The sequence below is a fragment of the Cupressus sempervirens genome, chromosome 11 (assembly GCF_028749045.1).
Source record: "Cupressus sempervirens isolate cs-2001-9-10 chromosome 11, ASM2874904v1, whole genome shotgun sequence".
NCBI lineage: Eukaryota > Viridiplantae > Streptophyta > Pinopsida > Cupressales > Cupressaceae > Cupressus > Cupressus sempervirens.
In genome coordinates, this window is record NC_143128.1 from 15,675,755 (window position 1) to 15,698,482 (window position 22,728).

Consider the following 22,728-nt stretch of genomic DNA (forward strand, 5'->3'; position numbering starts at 1 on the left):
CTAGCCTCTTATTGTAAGTGTGCCTTGTGCGGTAAGTCGATGATTGAATGCACATAACTTCAATTGGTGTTGGTTCTGTAGTTTGCATCCATTTGAAGGGACTGGAAAGGAGATATCGATTTGAAAACCATTTGAGTGTTCCTTAGAAGATTGCACTAGGTGGATGTAGTCATTGATCAAGTTGCATCTAGTAGAGTCCCAGTCATCCACAATTCCTTACAATTATAGGTAGAAGTAGAAGTAGCAATAATTTTAAGTTTGAGTTGAAGTTGGATTTGGAAGTCAAAAGTTATATTTGCATTGTACATTATGAAGCCAGATCTTTAGAAGCGCAATTAGTTGATGTCCATTAAATGAATAGCACAAGTCCCCTAAATGATTACCATCAAATCACATTATTTCACTAAGAAAGTATCCATAGTTAAAGGAACCTTGAAGTCATTTCATGATCTTACATTACAAGATTAGCATAAGAAATGATCTTATATCAAGAGAGGATTGAGTAGTTGATATTTCATCTCGAAACATTAGGTTTTTTATTCTACATGTTGTAGTGGAACAAAACTCACATTAATACGAGGTAGTGTCCAAAATCTGTCTAGTCCTAAGACGAAGGTTGTAATGAACAATTCAACAAAAACAAGATCGTTCATTCTCTCCATAGATAACCTATTATGCTTCTTTTAGGGAAACAATGAAAAGATATGCAAAAAAATATGGAAAATTTATGTGGTTTTTTTTTTTAAACTTGGCAAATGATTGTTGCGATGCAACAATCATAAGCCATGGACTCAACGGGTTGTGGCCTGACCTGCTAGCTCGACAAGTCATGCATATCATGGCATGACCTACTAGCTCGACAAGTCATGCGGGTCATGACCTATGACTAGGCAGGTCATATAAACTCGCCAAGCACTCCAAAACCTAGGACCCACCTGAACTCATGATTCACTGCGAGTTACAAAGCATTAACCCAAATGCATCCAAAACTCTCAAGAAGAAAATTTTGCATATTCACATATCGAGTTATTGTACCTACATTCAGATTTAGACCAATAACTTACATACTAGAAAGAAAGTGTTTTCTATGTTTATTGATTATTGCATTTATTATTTTCCTTCCTTGCTAGGCATAGAGACAAATGAAGCATGTGATATATTGAGTTGGAAAGATTGTGGCAATAGAAAGATTGAAGAAGCACATGTAGGTCAAATGGGCACCTATATAGCTCAAATGTCATTTCCTAAGCCTAATGATATATGATTTTCTTGAGTACTATAGATCATCACACTACTCGTAGTCATTCATGATAAACCAAGATAAGAGAGAGTTTGTGACATGTAGCGTGAGCCACTTACTCTTTTCTTTTGAATGTTAAGAGAATCTAAGGCATTAAGAAGAGATATCTTGTGCTTGTTCTTCGTAATATCCCCTTCCCAACCAACTAAATAGGTGCACCTTTAGCCTATTCAATTTGTCTCCACAGGTTAATGAGTTAGGGTTAGGGAACCTTGTAGACAATTATATAGAAGTTTGATAGTATTTGATGGTTAATTAAGATCCCCCATTTTTTATGAGTATAATGCCCTTTTTGGTAGTGATTTTGGATTAGTCTTCCAGTACTTATCATTTTAGTAAGTCGGTATTGAACACCGATTGGGTCAGCTCAAAAGGTTACTATTTTTAGTATTATCGGTGGATTTAGTTTTGATGACTATCTGAGCATTGTATATAGTTCAATGGTTTTAAATTAAATAACAATAATATGTTAACTGATAAAGTTAAATTAAAGATTTAACTATCATTACTTTTATTTATTTAACAAAGGGACTATAAGGGTCAGTTGCAATGTGAAAGATGATTTATTTTTAAATGAATGGAGCCCTTTTTATTTTGATGCTACATTGGAAGATTAGAAGTGACATAAAATAAAAGGCAAAAAGTGAAAGGGTTTGATTTTTCTTGGAATACTATAAAGGCAGTTTTGTGAAGCTAATTTCTCATGGTGAATTTGGTGTTTGATATTGTTATTTCCTCTGATAGAAATTGCTTTCATTTGGTTTCTGAGGACAAAATCCATTGCAGACAACATTCTTCGTGTTTTTTAGAGACATAATCTGGAGAATTTCTTCGTGTTTACACAGTTGGGCTCATTTGTATTTCGGGTTTCAGATGTTGAGAGGGTTAGCATTACATAATTGGTCAAGAAGGAACAATTGAATGGAGATATAACTTCTGCAAACTTCCATTGGCTAAGAATTGAACTCCCAAGGGTTTGCATTCTGTTGTTTGAAGGTCATACGGTAGGCTTTTGTTGCATCTAAGCTCCCTCTATTGTTTCAGGCCCATGGGAATCAAATGTACAGAGTTTTGAAGGTGATTGGACTCTGTTCCTATCTGTTTGCCTTGTCCCATTGCCTGTGAATGAGCTGGGTATGCCTGGAAGGTGTTTTCATATCTGTGTTTGCCCCTTTTCCTGCTATTTAGAGGTTGCTAAACAAGCTGAGAGTAGAGGGTGCTTGTGTCCATTGATAGGGTGTCCCAGGTGAAGTTGTAAGTTGATGAGAGAGATTACCTTTGTTGTTGGAGACGGTACCAGACCATTTGCAGTCCTTTTCACTGCCCAGATTTACATAATAGACATATTCCTTTACAAAGCAGTGAGTTAAAATTGATTGGAGGTTGTTAATTGGAATAATAACAGTCCTTTCTTGAACCTACTATCCCCCAGAAAAGTGTATCAGACCTGAAAACAGCATTTGACTCGGCATATTGGGCTCACATTGTTCATGATTATCTCTAAGATTTAGTCAATGATTTTGGGGAGATTTCTAGAGGTGGATTTTCATTTCATCTTCTTGGTTAGTGCTGGCTGGATGAGTTACTCATGTTTTGTTGCCTGTAGCAGTGCATATTTGCTTATTAGCATACCTGTAGCAGATAATAACCATCCTTATTTAAGGTATTTTGTGTTGGAATTCATATGTATAGCACTTTAATATAATGAAGTTTGTAAAAGGATTCAAATGTAAATGAAAATGAATACCAGACTTGTGACAGTAATAAAACATTAAATGCACGATCATGTTGTTGAATTCATTGTGCAAAGTCTACTTAGAGAAAAACAAATAGGGTAGACATTAATCTAATCATCTCTGGCATTGAGCCAGACTTGACATCACTCTCCCAAATATATAAAAACTAAGTTGGACATTAAACTAATCACCTCTGTCATTGAGCTAGACTTGACATCACTTTCCCAAATATATTTGGCACTGAACCTAGTCCTATTTGGCATCCATCCCTTAGAATTTTTTGAGCCAGACTTGACATCATTCTCCCAAATATATAAAACTAAGTTGGACATTAAACTAATCACCTCTGTCATTGAACTAGACTTGACATCACTTTCCCAAGTATATTTGGCACTGAACCTAGTCCTATTTGGCATCCATCCCTTAGAATTTTTTAAGTACTTAATATACAAACTTTCCGAGGTGATTTCTTTTAATAATCATGTTATATATGTTCTTGCAAGAGATTGATGTGTATGTAACAATTTAGAAACCTTAAAAACTTGATGAGGTTACAGCATTATAAATATTAAAAGGCTTATCTGAACCACTAGCTAATAAGAAAAGGATTTTACCTATTAAGAGATATCATCATAAAGTTTGTAGGCCTCATAGGATCTTCATACCTTCAAAGTCTTGAAGGATTTAAGGTCAATTTAATTTTGTAGCATCTGATATTTCTTACCAAAAGCTTATATTGTAAAAAATGCAAGTGTTGCTTTAGTATATAGATCATGCACTAAGCATTCAGTTCTATATAAGTTGCAGCTTAAGCAGCCAGTAAAGCATAAAAAGACAAAATTCAAGAATAATAGGAGTCAACTATAACAGACAAACTTTCAAGTTATTGCAAAAGCTCAATCTAATGGTCAAATATATTACAATTATTTTAGTATCTTAGGTTCTCACTATATTTAGCTTGTTCTTCTAGAACCTTAGTTAATGGTCATTGAGGTTTTCTTTTTAGTTTGCTTATTCAGTTCTATTTTCAGATGTTGCCTTTACTTAGACAACATTGCTTTTTGGTGAACGCTTTTCAAGCAGCTGTAAACTCTATTAAGAGTGCATTGTGAATAGTAAATATAATTATCATTCCATTTTTCAAAATTTTCATGGTATCAAAGCAGTTACTATTTTTTGGGCAAAGTTTTTCTGAGAAATTTGAAATTATTTTTTTCAAATATTTACCGTCTATCCAAAAACCTGAACAGTTCTACTGCAAATCAGACTAGGAAAAAAAGCCAAAGCCACGATTTTTCATTCCATCAGACCTTATGCATGATTATTTGGGATTTTAAAAAATTGAACACAACCAAACATAAATTTCGAGGTGAAAATTTTGATCAAAACCAAACAAATTCAAATTAGAGAATTTTGAACAGATAAATTTTGAGAAAAAAATAATAAAAACCCAACAGATAATTATGGAGAAAATATTATTAAAATTCTTGCATAAGGTTAAAGGGAGTCATATCCAGAAAATAGGCCAATGAACTCTAACATCCACTGTTGTACCTTGTCTTCTAGAGACTATTTCAAAATAAATAAGAGAATTCATTTCAACTTTTTCAATCAAAGGATGGTTTTGAAGACTCAAAAAATTTAAACTATTTTGTATATTGAGAACTGAAGAAAATTCAAATTCAATAGAATGCACACGGAGCCATTGTCTCTGATAGAGAGATCATAATGAATTGCAGATGATATAAGAACAAACAAATGGTTTTTATTTCCGAAATCCAAAAAACATATGAAAACTATTCAAGAAATCACAAAGGAAAATTGCACCTTATTTCAGCACGTATATGCTGCATCCCATCACATTCTTTAGTACGTTCTTGAATAGCAGTGATATCAACTCCAAAGTAGCTTTTAAAAACATCGTTAAAGGCAGAACTTTGTATTCTGGTGGTAAAATAGTCAACCACTGATACCATTCTGAGGAATAAAAAGCTTCGAAGAATTCCCTTGATTTTCTTTACAAATCCTTCTTCTTTTGCTCCTTTTCATAAGGTGTTCCCTAATTTTCTGGATATGGACAATTTTCATTCCTATAAGAATTGAATGTTTGCCCTCATTTTATTTTCATAACATTTAAGTGCCAGTCTCATAACAGGTAAGTATCAAATGGTTGTATCATAGTTCAGAAACTAAATGGTACACAAGGCAAACATTATACACTAATGTGTAAATTTTATTCCTCTCTGAGTGTCTAATTTGCATTCTGTTTTATTCTGTCATTACCATATAAACAGACACAAGATTTAGCAATTTATTGTATAAATCCATTAAACATATCTCATAAATACAAATCTGAATTCCAAGGATACTCAAGATCAGAATCTTTTTGTAGACAAAATATCGTCCCCACTCCTATTTCCCGCAGTTTGTCAACATCTTCAGGGCTCTGGATTACCATGGTTGAGAGGACTTTAGCCATTATTTTAAAGCCAAAATACATAGTAAATGCAGTGCTCAAACAAAAAATATTAGAGAAATCAATAAATTATAGTTATCTCAAGAAACGATTCAGTTCAACCTTACCTGGAGGCATGAACCCACAATCAGGTCAGGAAGAACATAGCTGTAATTAATTCCCAGTTCATGTCTGTATGTCAACACTGAAAAATCAAATGGATAACCAACTTAGACAAGCATCAAATAATGATGTGATACTAATGTATTCAATTGATTTGTTAATGGTATCAATGATATCCATCAATGACACTTTGAACTGTTATTTATAAAATGCACCTATGCAAAAATGCAAACAATACAAAGTATGAACATAATATAGACAATCAAGCCTAATCAATAGGTACTGGAATATACCAGCTCCCATTGCATTTGACATATCAGAGCTGTAGGCTTCAGACTTGTCACTTTCATCCAGTTTACTTGTTTCAGCATTTACACTAGAAGAGGCCTGTTGTTAAGAATCAAGATGACTGCCCATTAAGTAACTTCTAAAAAAATACCATGGACAAATGCTGTAAACGACTCATGTTTCTTAATTACAGACGGTAGAAATTCCAACGTTCTAATCCACTAATGCTCAAGTATAATTAGATATGATAATTAGATTTAGTATGATAATAAACAATAAAAGATACATTTTTAAGAAAAAGGAGATTCAAATAAGTGAATCCCTATGATGAGACTGGATGAAAATGTTAACATATAGAATTCAACACAGGGCTAGACTCTTTCGCAGAAGCATAAACTATACAACAAATGGAGTTGTACCATATTTTCTAGGTATACTTCCAGCATACCACACCAAGGCACCTTTCCTCTACAAAAATAAAACAAACATGCCTCTTATACAGGAAATGGTACTTAGTGCTGTGAATTATGATTCGGATAAGGATTGATTTTATAATAAAACCCAATAAAAATGAATTGCTCACCCCTACTTGTATAAGTTGCTGATTTTTTTCAATGTGCCACATTGAAAAAAGCATAAAATTTGATTTGTATCTATACAAAATTCTTCATATATAATCATTTTTCCAGTCAAATATAAACTGTTTTTCCTAATCAGTCATTGTAGGATTCTTTTCTTCCATTTTCATGAATGTCATTCTAAGTTATCTTTAGTGTCATTGCACAACCAGCCAAAGATAGTTTTCAACCAATCAAAAGAGACAAATATCAGAGATTTGATATGAGAGAAAAGGCAAAAAGTGGCATGCTAATAGTGCAACATCCCCTCTGGGCTATTGAAAACAAACTCATAAAAAATCATTGATAATCTCTATTTATTTACCTACAACAAAGAAATGTGATGTATTGACAGCAATAACTTCTTTTGATAAGCCATTCTAAGCTTCTTGATGATAGTCTCATTCTAAATTACAGAGGAGTCATCTAGTTTAAACAATCAGTCTAAGCTCCAAGTCTTCCCAATTTCTCATTTTACAAGGTTACGATCAAGATAGTTATTTTGAAAGATAGGGATTAGCCCAATTCACTGATTACCCTAAAGGCTCAAAGGAGAAAACATAGATGACTTGGATAATATAAGGGCAATTGAACTACAAGCTGTGTAATGTCCCCTTCTCTACACTAGGCCTTTTGGCACCTTGTTCTTCTATCTTCCCATCCGAATAGTCTAACGGCATTAATCTTGAAGATGCCAACTAGTCACAGGGTTCTATTTGGTTTCATTGGGGAAATATTTAAGTTGTGGAGCTTTCTATAGTTAGGTCACTTTATTTTATAAAGTTGATTTATAAAGTTACTTTATGACAGTCATTTTGTAACAAAAGTAACTTAAATGACTAAAAGACAAAAAATTGCTTTTATCCCAAATTGCCTAGTTGTTTGTATTTCCCCTCATATCAAGGTTATAAAAGCAAGGATCTGCATTGGGATTGACACCATGAAATATAATATTGTATTAAAACATCAAGGTTGCTTAAATGTGACTGGTGTTCTTAAGGATGAAAACCCTTAAGGAAAATTGAAAGACTGGACGTAGCCCCAGTGTCTCTTGAACATTGTCAAAGTTTAGGTACGAATTGCAGCATACATTATTCAGATGATTCTAATTCAGAAGCAGACTGAATGGCAGAAAAATCACTTGTAAGTCCCTCATCCTATCTGGGTAAATTCATATGGTCATTGTTTGTATCATTGGGTAAAAGTGTTAAAACCATAACTTCAATTCTCAAACAGATCTGAATGTGCAGATCGTGCAGACCTTATCTTGGTATATTACCTTATGATAGCCTTTAAAATACATTGCTCCTTGAATAGGCATGATCAGCGATTTCATAGATGGCTGTGTGTTAGCATTTACCTTAACTAATTTTGTTATTCTTGTTTGCTAAACATTATCTCCCTTTACCCCGATTCTGAGAATACACTATTCAGGCCAACCTAGATAGGATCATGTCCCTTCAAGGGACATGGCCTTTCGTTAAGGTATTTATACAAGGTGTGATTGTAGACATGGCCTTTCGTTAAGGTATTTATACAAGGTGTGATTGTAGTTAAAAGGCACACAAGAAATATAAGTTTGCTCCTTTAAGAAATTCTACCTATAGGAATTAATTGTAGAGATAAAACAAATTTCAAAATAGCATTTAATATTTTGATGACACCTCCTACATCCAGAAGATAAAGAAGATCATCTACAGCAAGCATAGAAGGTATTATCTAAGTCTAGTTTAATAAAAGAATTTGCGAAAATTTTACGTAGTATCAAAGCTCTGGTAGTTGAACCTAGGCTTTGCAAATTAAATAATCAAACTTGATATATATCTAGCATCATTCTCCTATCTTCAATGGCATACACAATTGTAATGTTCCCGTTATAAAATAAATTACGTATCAAACTATTGTTAATGGGACGATTGATTTAATTTATCTTGGACCCATTTTTATTTCTATTTTTGCAGTTTGTGTCACTGTCAGCTATCTTTGTACACCCTCGGAAAGTTTCTTGACGGGTATTTAAGCACAGCTTGTAGGTAGTATTTAGGTATGCAATTTTGGATTATTTCTTTATACTGTGAATTCTTGTTGGAGTTCTAGATTGTTCACCATTTCGGAAGTGAAAAATCTTCCCTATTTGGCTTGTTTCCAGCTCCGATGGGATTCAAACCGTCACCCTATTCCATCACCTGTAACACTTCGGTCGGCTCTGGCAAGTCAGAGCTTCATTCTTGTTGCAAGCTATTTATTATTTGATATATATGTGTGTGTGTGTGTTGGTTACTTCAAGCTGGCAGTATCTGTGCTTTGGTTCTATGCTGGATTCGCCCCTATGGCATCTCCATCGTCCGTACAACCTCCTATCTCCATCCATACCTCCATCCCTTCACACCTCTGGCATCTTACTTCATACTTACCAACTTTCCCCTCACCCTTCGTACGGCCTGCAATTTCTAAGTGGACAGCCTGCATTATCCCCATCGTACAGCCCCTAGGATATCTCGTACGACTGTCAACTTGGTCTCCATTTCACACCCTACGGCCCACCTGTGGCATGGTTTCTTGACCGTACAGCCTTCATGGTATAAACCTCCACAACACCATACATCTTTTCCTTTTCCCACTGTACATCACATTGCACCACAATACGGACACCATACGGTCAATAGTTGATCCCTGTACACCACCATAGTCTCCTCCCTCTGTCCCATTCCCCCTTACAACCCTCTCCAATCCACTTCTTTTGTCACCGTACTAAGTAGCAATATGGCTTCCTTCCCTCTCACATACCGTATGGCCCACAACTCAAGTTACACATGCATGGTATACTGTACAATCCTATTAGTTTGCAGGCGGTCGAGTACCATACGGAGGTCAGGAACATTACAACAATCAAACTTGAGAACAGGTTTGATGGGAAAGAACACTTTGATGCTTGGAAATTCAGAATCATGATGATTCTTAAAGAAAATGATGTAAAACAATTTGTTGAATCAGCATCCAGACAACCTACTATTGAACCTCATAAAAATTATCTGGAGTAAAGGAAATAGGAAAGCCATTCATATCATATTAGATGGAGTGAAAAATGATATAGTACTCGTGCTAACGAAACATCAAACAACATTTGATATGATGAATGCATTACTAAATGCATATAAGGTTAACAATGCAACTAGAGTTCTCGCACTAAAAAGGCAACTAAATCACATACAAATAAAGAAGGGAGAATCGATGAATTCTTACTTCGTAAGGGTTGTCGGCCCAAGAGATGAATTTGCAAACATAGGAACCATCATTAATGACACAGAACTAACACTGATGGCTATAGATGGATTACCAAATTCATGGGAAACATTCACACAAGGAGTAAGTGCCAAAGATAATCTTTTTGACTTTAATAAACTTAAGGGAGATTGTCTTCAGGAAGAATCCAAAAAACTTAAGAAAGGAGAAAAATTGAAAACAGAAGATGAAGAACTTCATGTTCTTCATACACATTCCTATAAAGGCAAAAAGAAGCATTTCAAGAAGAAAAGGGGTAATCAAAAGAATGACATGCCCAAGAAAGATGTATTCAAAATAAAATGTTTCACCTGCAAAAAGTTTGGACACTACAGATCTAATTGTCCTAAGAATTCTAAACAGCAAGTGCACTATACAAACATTACTAAGGAAGAGGATAACTATGATCCTGAGAATCTTGTATTGTATTCAACACTATCAAATGAAGTCTCAAGTAAAGCATGGGTGATTGATAGTGGATCATCTCGACATATTACAACAAAGAAAGAAGCACTAGACTCTATATCAAAAAAGGTTAATGGTGAAGTCACCATCGGTGATAATTCAACACATTTCGACAAAGGAATTGGAAATTGCACTTTGAAACTAAAGTCGGGTAGTTCTCTTCTTCTCATGGGAGTACTCTATGTACTAGGAATAAAAAGGAATCTAATCTTGGTTACAGCACTTGCAGATGATGGACATAATGTTGCATTCATGGATGGTAAAGTCATAACCTAGGCTAAGAACTCCTCAATTAAGAAAGCAAAATTGATTTGTCAAATAAAAGGGTATTTGTATGAATTAAATGAGGATCCTAGTCGACCTATTCAAGCCTTAATTCTTGAAGCTAGGGATATAAATGAAATATGGCACAAAAGCTTAGGACATCTAAATTTCAAAACTTTATCAACTATGGAGAAGATGGTCACTAGTTTACCTAAATAGAATAAAGATCACTCGAGCATATGCAAAGGATGCGCTCTAGGTAAGAATACCAAAAGTCCATTTCATGATAGCACTAGAAAAAGTAACAATGTTTTAGAATTCATCCACTCAGATTTACGTGGACCTATGTCTGTTCCTTCTCTTGGAGGATTTTGGCACTATATACTTTTTATAGATGACTTCTCTAAGAAAACTTGGATTTACTTCTTAAAATGCAAAGAATTAGAAGAAATCCTAAAGAGATTTAAAGAATTTAAAACCTTAACTGAATACTTATCAGGACATAAAATTAAAACTCTTAGAACTGATAATAGAGGGGAATACACCTCAAATTTGTTTAAAAGGTTTTGTAAAGAAACAGGAATTAAAAGGGAGTATATTGTTCCTTATAACCCGTAACAAAATGGGGTAGCAGAAAGGAAGAATAGAAGAATTATAGAAGCTGCAAGAGCTATGATATCTGATCAAAATCTAGAATATTATCTTTGGGCAGAAGCCTCTTGTATTGTTGTCTATATTCAAAACAGAAGTCCTCACTCCTACCTTAAAGATAAAATTCCTAAAGAATCTTTTACTAAGGTTAAACCCAATATTAGTCATCTTAGGATTTTTGGGTGCCCAATATATATACATGTTCCCAAAGAAAAGAGAATTAAGTTAGAATACTCCCGGAGGAAAGGTATTTTTATAGGGTATAGTCAAACATCTAAAGCATATAGGATTTTCATAGCTGGTTAGAAAAATATTGAACTTAGTAGGGATGTAATTTTTGAAGAAGATTTAGCATTCAAAAGAGCCCTAAGTTCTGAAGAACCCTCTCCATTACCTAATTCTGAAAGAAATACTAAATCTGAGACTCAGAGGGAGAACATTGAAGAAATTGAAGATGAAATTCAAAATCTTAATCTTGAAAAAACTCAATATTCTAAGAAAAGACCACTTTGAGCCATTAAGACAGTAGAGGAAGCACGAGACTTCGTTGCACCATCCAAAACAGTCAAAGAAAGTAAAAGATCCAAAAGATTTTCTAGTTATACAACAAATATGAATGATTTGTCTAAAGCAGAACCAACCAATGTTTCAGATGCTATTAAACATATAGCTTGGAAGGGTGCTATGACAGAAGAATACCAATCCATTATGAAGAATGATGTTTGGGAAATTGTTCCTAGATCTGAAGGAAAATTTGTTGTCTCTTCCAAGTGGATAATTAAAATAAAGCATGCTACTGACGGTAGCATTGAAAAATATAAAGTCAGATTTGTAGCCAGGGGATTCTCTCAGAAAGAAGGGATTGATTATGAAGAAACCTTTGCTCCTGTTGCCGGATACACCTCTGTAAGAGCAATCCTAGCTATTGCAACATCAAAGGGATGGAAAGTACATCAGATGGATGTAAAAATAGCATTCTTGAATGGAAAGATTACAAAAGAGGTATATTTGGAGCAACCTAAAGGATTTGAACCTCATGATCCCAAAGTTTTTGTTTGCAAGCTCAAGAAAGATCTCTATGGGCTTAAACAAGCTCAGGCATGATATGAAATAATTGATAAGTATCTCATCGGCTTAGGATTCTCCAAAAAAGAAGTCAGTCCAAAACTATATTATAAAAGGGATAAAGATGATATGGTAATTTGGACATTATATGTTCATGATTTACTAAAAATAGGTGATGATCATCTCATAGATCAATGCACGAGAGATCTAATTAGAGAATTCGAGATGAAAGATTTGGGACTCCGTTACTTCCTAGGACTGGAAGTAAGGCAGAATTCAAACAGCATTATACTTAATCATGGGAAGTATACATTAGATATCTTGAAAAGATTCAGAATGTGGAACTGCAGGTCTATGTCTTCTCCAATGGAGACTAATCTACATAAACTTAAAGAAGTGGCAGCAGAATCACCTTCCATGGATTCTACTCTCTACAGATAGATGACTAGGTCCCTTATGTACTCGGTAAATACAAGACCTGATATTTTCTATGTTGTTAATGCCTTAAGTCAATTTATGTGTGAGCCAAAGGAGATTCACCTAGTTGCAGTCAAATGCATTATGAGATACTTAAAAGGCACTCTTAACTTTGAGCTCAAATATGGGAAAGTTGACTTGGATTTACATGGATTCATAGACTCAGATTGGGGTGGAAGTGTTAAGGACAGAAAAAGTACTTCCGAATGCTGTTTTAGTTTAGGATCAGCAATGATATCCTCTCGAGAAGCAGTTAGGCTTAGGAAGTTATTTGTGAGACTATTTGGTCAAGCCATGAATCCTACGATTATTCATTGTGATAATCAGAGTTCCATCAAGCTTTCTGTGAATCCATTTTTTCATGACAGGTCCAAGCATATTGAAATTCCTTTCCATTATTTACGAGATATGGTAGACAGGAATACTGTAAAATTAGAATATATTTCTACTGCAGATCAGACAACAGATATTCTTACCAAACCTCTCTCTCGAGTGAAGATAGATCACTTTGGGAAAAGACTTGGTATAATTGAATTATAAAATTTTGTATTCTTTAAATTACTGATAAAATAATTTTATTGTTAGGCTATTGACTGTTATGGGCTCCACCATCTGTATTCATTATTTAAGAGGTGACGATCTCTGAGATAATGAACACTTGTATAAAAGACATTATGAAAGATGACGATCTCTTAGATAATGTGTTAAACAGTAAAGAACTACTGTTAGATCTAGATGAGTTCAAGATCATTTGTGACATAGACATTTCTATGCCTATGAATCACAACTTGGATAAGGAAAAATTTATTGTTCAGAATTTATCTTGTGTTCTGGTGGATCTTAAATTCAGGATCAAGTTTTGATATAGGATTGCCAGTACCTATGAGTCACAACCTGGATAAATGAAGAATTTAATCATTCTTTGGATTTTATCCTATGTGTGTTGCATTACATGCAATACTGACATCATTAGTATAAGTGATAACTCATATCACAAGATGGTTATATGACGTAGTATCATGTGTTCAATGATACCACAAGATAAATAAGATTCAGATAGATATAGAGTATCATTCTATGCTTATTCATCAAAATTGATGATGCTAGATATGTTATCTCTCAGTATGATTATCAAGTAAGAGGGAGTGTTAAAACCATAACTTCGATTCTCATACAGATTTGAATGTGCAGATCGCACAAACCTTATCTTGTTAAATTACCTTATGATGGCCTTTAAATACATTGCTTCCCCTATATAATGTGGGTCATATAAAATTTTAGGGCCCTTGAATAGGCATGATCGACGATTTCATAGCTGGGTGTGTTAGCATTTACCTTAACTAATTTTAGTTATTCTTGTTTGCTAAACATTATCCCCCTTGACACCGATTCTGAGAATGCATTGTTTGGGCCAACCTAGATAGGGTCATGTCCCTTCAAGGGACATGCCCTTTGGTTAAGGTATTTATACAAGGTGTGATTTTTTAAAGGACACACAAGAAATATTAATCTTCTCCTTTAAGCAATTCTGCCTATACAAATTTATTGCAGAGATAAAACAAATTTCAGAACAGCATTTAATATTCTGATAACACCTCCTACATCTAGAAGATAAAGTAGATCATCTACAACAAGCATAGAAGGTATTATCTAAGTCTTATTTAATAACAGAATTTACGGAAACTTTACAAAAAGGAGTAAGGTAACCGTAATAGGCAGGGGGTGACATCAGGATAACACACAAGACTTAATCTGAAGGGCTCGGGTCACTACCAGCAAGGGAGTAGTAAAGATATATACAGTCAGCAACGTGCGAAGAGAGCAGAGATTGCAGGTTGTGGCAGCGTTAATATCAATTGGAAGGACGTGACAGATACCTCCTCCAGTCACATCGTGATGGTAGGCTGAATGTCATTACATTGTGTGCAAACCGAGCACCAAGGAAGCAAGGTCATGGCCAGCATCTGATTGACATTGTTATCAAGCACGAACTCTCCGCAAGCAGCACCACTCTCAGTGACCTATATGTTGTTGGTGTATATGAGCAATGTTAGTATGCTAATAGAAACCAAATTTAAATAAAGCTTCTACAAACTAAACAAAATTCATAAACTTCAAGATAGACCAAGATGAACTCTCAATTGAGAATATGAGCCATTAATGGGCTTTCTCAATGAGAAGCTCTCTTGTTGAGTGGCTTTGTCTAAATAGATAGGATGTATGCTCAAGCTTATGCTTCAAAAAGGGCTTCAAATGGAGTTGGAATTTGGGTGTGAGTGTATGGTTTTGATGTAAAATGGCTTCTTAAAATGGCATTATGACTTTACTTCATGGATTGTGTTAAAATGGCTTGGGAGAGGATTCCTTAAATAGGCAAAGGGTTTGAGGGATCAAGGGCTAGGATGCAAGGATGAGAAAAAGCTTATGGAAGGCTCAGATTGCATGAGAGAACACATGGATTGTGCTTCCTTACAGCCAATCAGGGAGTGACACATGTCACAGGGTGAGAGGATGGAGGAAAGGGGAAGGATGAGTCAACAAAGGAGGCTCAAGGGATAAAATCTTCATAAAGACCCTCATAATGGCTTGTAAGAGCAATAAAAGGGCTTGGAAGATGTTGTCGGTAAAATGAATAATGTAGCCGACGGGTAGAATAGTATCCGAACGGTCGCGTGACGCTTGACTCACCCCTTCGGAAAGGTATATGTACACATCCGAGATAGAATTGTAATGGGAAATCATTGTAGTCATTGCAATCTGCAAATGCATACATAAATAGAGTACCTGTTCGGAATTGAATCGTGTTATACTTGTGTTGAACTTCTTACCCTATGCGGTAAACATTTAGTACTGAAGTATAATGGACGAAACGAAATAAGGCCTAGAAAATTTAAAGTCAAATGGGTTGGACCATACAAGATACGGGAAGTTGGATACAACGGAGCAATTAAATTGTGGACATTGGACGGAAAAGAAATACCAGATGCCGTAAATGGATCAAAGTTGAAAATATACAACGAAAGGAAGGATTCTCTGCGGAGAAAGAACTGAAAATTAAAAAAGAATTTTAAAAAAAAAAAAAATTTAAAAGAATGAAAGAAAGATGTAGTTGGAAGTAGAAGAGCAATAAAAACATATATAATTTGACTTTAAGCCAATTTATATATTCATCATGAAGTGGATAAAAAGTACAGGGAGGGGAATTATAATAAAAATATATATACCATAAAGAGAAATATGAAGAAAATCACGAAGCAAATACTAAAAGGAGAAAATGATAATAAAGTGAGATGTCTTTGATGACGTGAGGCTTTTTCTATGATCGTACGGACCCAAGATAGTGGAAAAATTGAGACCGTACGGAGAACGGAGTGGAAGATTCAGGACCGTACGACTCCCTTAAGATGACTGTAAGGCCTTAAAAGCTCGTATGTGGTGCAATATAAGTCGTACGACTACAGAAGATAAAGGAATATGCAAATAGAAGAACACCGCACCTTGCAAAGCCCGTACGGACAGGGAAACGGCCTGAAGACACCGTACGGCCTGAGGAGGAACATTACCGTACGGTGATAGGAGAGACCGTCCGTACGGCCTGAGGAACATTACCGTACGGTGGCAGGAGAGCAATTGGGTTTTGGAGACCATACGGCCTGGGGAACAATTGGCAATTGAAGACCGTACGGCTGCTAACCCAATCAAATAAGGAGAAGAAACCCAGTCAGATAAGGAGAAGAAGCCGTACGGCTGAGATAAATTTCCTGGAAATATCAAACGTACGGACGGCTGGAAGAAGGTTTAAAATATATATATTACAAGGACCGTACACAAGAAGGGATTTGAAGCAGATGAAAAATACAGGAGGCAGGATATCTTAAGGATTAGAGCATTTCCAAGCAAGACAAAAAGAAATTCTTTTAGAGCCGTACTAAAAAATTTCAAGGAAGTTGTACCATCACTACGGAGGCTGGAATTAAGAAGCCGTACAGTACAGAAGCTAGAAAAACTGTGAAAAGTAACTGCCAGAACGGTGTGACATTTATTTACAAAAGACGAAAGGGTAACGATATGGAGTCAGCTGGAAAGAGGGCTTGGAAGAGAAAACTGGACGAGGACATGAATAAGAACGCGAAGACACTACCATCGAGAATTCGTGTAGCAGGAGGAACGTATACAGGAACCAGTAGTGCAGGCGCAAGTAAGAAAGCAAAGCAAACCAGGCAGCAAGGAGAAATTCCTACAGTACAGAGTATCACATTCGAAGGGTTAAATGGTGCAGAGTGCTGTAAATGGTGGCAGGAGACCCCAGACAACCACCAGGTGAAGGCTAGTATCCGAAGAGCACAGGTTGAATGGGTAGTGCAAATGCCTGTATTTTGCATCAGAGACTACGAGGGGTTTTTGCGCATTATGATTGAAACATATGACAGGTTCTCCAGAAGCAGTACATTTGAATATCTTGGTTGCAAGTTAACGGTAGCATTCAGACCGGCAGATTTTACACGAGTATTTGGCATACCTGGTCATGCTCAGGGTGGGAGAAAAATAGAAAGCAAGCCGAACAAATTAAGCCAGGAAGTGAAGATGAAATTGATACAGCTGGTGTGCGGAGACCTGTCGCAGGTAGAACAGGAGGCTCTTTCAGTCACGTCCAAAGGCAGGGGACTAAAGAAATCTAATATCCAGGAGGGGCATTGGCATTGTTTGATGGACATAGTTAAAAGTCATCTCATAGGTTCGAGCCGCGCTTCAGATATCTCATTTCCACACGTAGCCATGATGAACAAAATTTTGCACGGCAAAGTATATGACTAGGCAGCACTATTGGCTGAGCGGATGTCAGAATTTATGACACTGCAGCACAAAACGTTCTATATGCCACATTATGCTATTGGTCTGTTTTTGGATGCAACGACGCGGCTGATCTCGAATGATGCCCTGGAGGCAAAACCAGGACCACTCACGCCTGGCGAACCACCTATAATGCAGTGGAAGCACTTGGATACTCTTGACACCAAAACAATAGGGCAGAAGCGACCAAGGCCGGATGATGGCGGCACCGATAGTGGTCGGGAGGAAACATCTTCAGAGGAGAATGGGTCTGAAGGGGAAGAAGAAGATGACGAAGAGGTAGGAGTAATCACGGCTACACCCTTGAGATTTCCACGGCCTGTGCTTTCGACTACGACACACTTGGTTCTGGTGGGTATACATGGTATCCCGGGGTTTGGACGAATCAGACAGTCGATAGTGATGACACCAGTCTCAGTTACGACGCAGCCCACCGTAGAGACACAAGCTGTAGCAGAGTCACATCCAGCACCGACAAAGATAGTAGCCCCGGTGGCACTAATGGAACCGGCTCATGAGACTCTACCAGATACAGGAGAGACTTTTGTACCTGACAGGGAGATGGAGATAGACACGGAGACAGGGGTGTTGGAGGTACCCGTAGGTGAGGAATTGGGGACATCAAGTGTCCTACTGGATATAGCAGGATCTGATGCGATCGTTGCAAAAGACACAACACTGTTGGCATCACCTGAGCAGGACAGCGAGAGAGAGGACCGGACACAAAGGGTGAGTGCTTTTCTGAGTACAAAGTTCCACCGAACCCCAGCACCTCGAGTGACATACTTGCCGACACCTACGGGGGAAGCAGTTTCGGAGAACGCACTACAAGAGGTTGCGCAGGCACAGAATGAGGGAGTAACGCGTAGCGCTGTGGAGTGTATGGCGGATGAAGTAGAGAAGGCTATGGGTACACAGCAAAAGCACCCACTAGTGCAGGAGGCAACGAGGACAGAGGCAATTTTTCTTGATGATGTCACAGCTCTAGCATCTCGAGCTCGCCAGGTTATAGATTCGGCAAAGATGCAGGCATTGGAGTTAGTAGGGAAGGAGCTGGAGGGAGTCATATCCTTTATGAGGATGGGGTGTCCAGCTGCCTTTAACGTTTGTTTTCAGGAGAGGGGATGGCCCAATGTGGAAACCACAGAGATGTGACAGGATTGGTCCATGACAAAGGAACCTGTAAAGGAGAGCCGGATTGAGATACTGATTCAGGAGATCGCAAGGTTACACAGGGAGATATATTACACCCTTCGGAGGAGTCAGGCGGACCAGCTAGCAGCTGAAAGAGCTCGAGAGGAGTCAGCTACCAGGTTTGCTTCGGAGAAGGCAGCCTGGGAATCAGAGAGGGCGGCCTGGCAATCCGAGAGGACAGCCCTGTTAACAAAAAAAGAACAGTTAGCAGTAGCAAATGAACAATTGACGACAGAAAAAGAAAAGATGGCAGCAGAAAAGGAGAGGGAATTGGGAGAAGTCGGAGAGATGATGCAGTCAGCCCTAGAGCTCCAATTGGAAGCAGAAGCTGAGCTGAAGATCAGGAAGGAACAGGTCTACAAGCTAAGAGCAGAGGTGAACGAGTTGCGGACACGAATGGCCACTACACTAGGAACGCATCCCTCTGTCTAGTACTTATGCATTGATGTATTGCGTTAGAAAATTTGATTTTTGTTGTATTGTCGTCCGGAGACAACCTTTCTTTTTGGGGGGGATGATGTTGTCGGTAAAATGAATAATGTAGCCGACGGGTAGAATAGTATCCAAACGGGCGCGTGACGCTTGAGTCACCCCTTCGGAAAGGTATATGTACACATCCGAGATAGGATTGTAATGGGAAATCATTGTAGTCATTGCAATCTGCAAATGCATACATAAATAGAGTACCTGTTCGGAATTGAATCGTGTTATACTTGTGTTGAACTTCTTACCCTATGCGGTAAACAGAAGAGTCATTTATGGCCTAGTGGGCTTCATAAAGTTTTATGGTTGGGATATTTTGAAAGAGATGAGAGGAATTTCGACTTGGGCTTGATTAGGAAAGTTTTAAGCTTGCTTAGGATTGTGCAAATGATTAGAGGATGGATTAGGATGGTTTAGGATTAGCTTAGGCATAGGCAAGTGGATGGCATTTAATGAGGGTGGGTGAAGGAGGAGATATTTGTTAACTTCGGCTTGGGTTAGTAAGTCTTAACCCATGTTTAGAGAATGTGACAAGGTTAGGAGGGGATTAGGATTAGGTTTAAAGACATCTTCTAAAAGAGTCTAGACTTTGGATGAGGATAAAGACTTTCTAGAATAGTCTAGAACTTCCGAAGATGAGGATGAAGACTTTCTAGAAGAGTCTAGAACTTCTTAAGATGAGGATAAATTAGATTTTTAGGAAATAAATAAAGTTTTATTTATTTCAAGGGTTTGGGTCGAGGAGATATTTATTAAAACTTTTTTAATAAACATGAGGATTAATATTTAATCTTAATTAAATATTTTGAGTTGGGATTAGGGGTAGGAAATGATGGGATTAGCCTTTAATCGAAATTAAAGAAAGATTAGAAGATTTTGGAAGAGGTTAGTGATCTTAAGGAAATTGGCCAAGTTTTGGGCAAAAAATAAATTTTTTATTTATTTTGGGATTTTTGGTCAATTTATTAATTAAATAATTAATAAATAAAGAAATAATGTTTAAATAAGATTTAAACATTTTTGGGAGGGACTCCTTAATTAAATATTTTTAATTAAGATAAAGGGATTTAATGGCATAAAAATAAATTAATTAATTAATAAATGATGATGTTATCAAGGACTTTTTTTTTTCAGAAAATAAAAATATTATTTTCTAAAGGATTTTTAGATGTCTACAGTTGGAAGCATCATAGGGGATTAAGAGGGCCACAGGACCGGACGCCAACTCCAGGTGCTTCTTCCTTATTGTCTTGCGTTTGAATGTATGTCTGTCATTCCATTTCTAGTTTGGGTGGCTGCGAGTTTAATTTATTAACTAATACATACTCTTTTCCTATGTGGATTAAATAAAATGTATGTGATTGAATTTATGAGTAAGGAGACCCATTCAGATTGTTCTATGTATCATCTTCCCAACTCTTTTTTATTAGCCTCAGCTGTCACCGACATAACAGAAGAGTTCTAATTCGTAGCACAGCATAACAGCATTCTCCTCCTGTGTTGGTTATTTTTGCTGAGTCTTCTTACATTCCGGGTTTGGATCATTTCAACCTGCCACGATGTTGACCAAGCAACTCTAACCTGTAAGATCCCCTCCAAGATCTGATCTGATTTTTTCTGATATATATTTTTTGTTTTGGTGTTTTTTTGCAAGGGTTTTGTTATTTTTCAATGCCAGGCGATTGTTTGGAGTTCAACCATAAATATGTGCAGCAACACTGCTTTCGAAGCCAAAATACAAATATATAAAGGACCAGTATAAAATATGAATTCTTATATACCAATAACTGAAATTTAAACTCAAAATTTGCTATTTCATTTAGCAAGGGATGCATACCAGGAAATCAGCATTCAACCACTCGATGAATTTTATTGATGAAACTGAGGAGTCACAAGAAATGGGACATCCAACTTGTTAAGGTGGCACCAATTGCTTTTATTCTCATCAGCAATAATTATTGAAAACAAATAATGAAAGAAACATTGGAAATGTTAAACCCTACGCCTGGCCTGCAAGCAAGGCTGCCAACTTCAGACTAGCAATCCTTAATAAATATTTGAAAACTAATAGCCAAATTACCCCTGACGTGTGACGAACCCTAATCTGCTGCTGATAAATATTGATAACGAATTTTGCAAAAGTCCAATGTCAGATCCAGATGGTATGACCTGCTAGAAGACTGGTATGTTTGCAAGGAGAATGGTATGGCTCATATTCGACAACTTCAACTATTCAATTCTGCTGATAAATCAATCTGTAACTGGTAGAACCAATTCCTATAGAAAGCCTTGCAGACAATTCATCAAAACAATACCCAGTCAACCTCCAAGTGACATCCTTATTATTAAATTATTTTGATTTGAATACAACAAACCTTAGAAACCTTAATGCTGTAAGAAAATCTGAGAAATCTGCCTGTAAATCATCTAGTGTAGCACAATTAGAAACTCTGTTTAGATTCCCCTCAATGGTTAACTGGCTTTTCATCCAATTCACAATTCACAATTCTCCACGGGATTTCATCCTCAAAGGAAACCTGACATGAACTGCTCTGTGAAATAATTCTGAAATTGATCCAACATAATGAGCAAATATGAGAAATAAAACCTTTTGATAAAATTTTATTTACCCTAGAACCCAATGCCTGATTATAATTTTCTTAAATTTGCTTTTTCCAATTCCCAAAGGTGGTGTCCAAGTCTAGGGAGTTTTATAATTGCACTTTATAAAATAATTCATTAACTCAATTGTGCAATTTAACTTTATAATGAAACATTATGAAGTTACTTTATAATTTAATGGTATAAAGTTACTCTAATGAATTTTGCTATTTTTTGCAAAAGTAACTTAATAATAAAATAACCTTATTTGCTCATTAAATAAGTCATCCAAGTGCCAATCTCTAGTGTGTAAAATCCTCCCATGCTAGGAATAACATCTCCTATCCACTAGATTTGCATATGGATGTAATGGTCCCTCTTTAGCATGACCATGGTAGTGGATGAATTTAGTCTATCATTTAGTCCTTGTAGGCTACTATTGGTGATTAAAGGACCTTGTTGAGGATTTTGGCTCCATTTGGTAGGACTTACTATTTGTAGTAAGTTAATGGATGGTTACAATGAGCTCAGATGGATTAGAGGAGTTGAATGATGCTCTCAGTTTTGATTTCTGGCTTCTGGTTTGGGCTCCAAGAATCTTGGATAGAGCATCTATTTTTAGTAAGTCACCTTGTCAAGTTCATTCATCATCTTTCTTCATCAAGATCACTCATGTGCTATCAAATTTTGATTTTGATGCTTCTTCAGTCATTTTCGCAAGATGGGTGAATTAAGATTATTATTTAATTAAATACACTGAAGTTGCTATTATTGTTGGTATTGTATATTGGTCACCTTAGTGTCATTGCTCGTTGGAACTAGGTTGAAATTTTTTAAATCTTAGGCACAAAAAACAATGACATTGTGTGTCAGAAT

At 36.5% G+C, this 22,728-nt stretch overlaps 1 protein-coding gene across 4 annotated transcripts in view; it reads right to left on the reverse strand.

Annotated features, from left to right (window-relative positions):
• LOC149527999 (phosphoglucan phosphatase DSP4, amyloplastic-like) overlaps positions 1–22,728 on the reverse strand; it is a 250,463-nt gene that overhangs the window by 192,020 nt on the left and 35,715 nt on the right. For all 4 annotated transcript variants that reach the window (XM_089809326.1, XM_089809325.1, XM_089809324.1 and 1 more), the window contains 4 exons: positions 5,908–6,001; positions 5,620–5,696; positions 5,406–5,482; positions 4,864–4,944 (listed from right to left, as the gene is read on the reverse strand). In XM_089809326.1, coding sequence (XP_089665452.1) covers positions 4,864–4,944; positions 5,406–5,482; positions 5,620–5,696; positions 5,908–6,001 — 329 coding nt within the window. The remainder of the gene's footprint in view (positions 1–4,863; positions 4,945–5,405; positions 5,483–5,619; positions 5,697–5,907; positions 6,002–22,728) is intronic.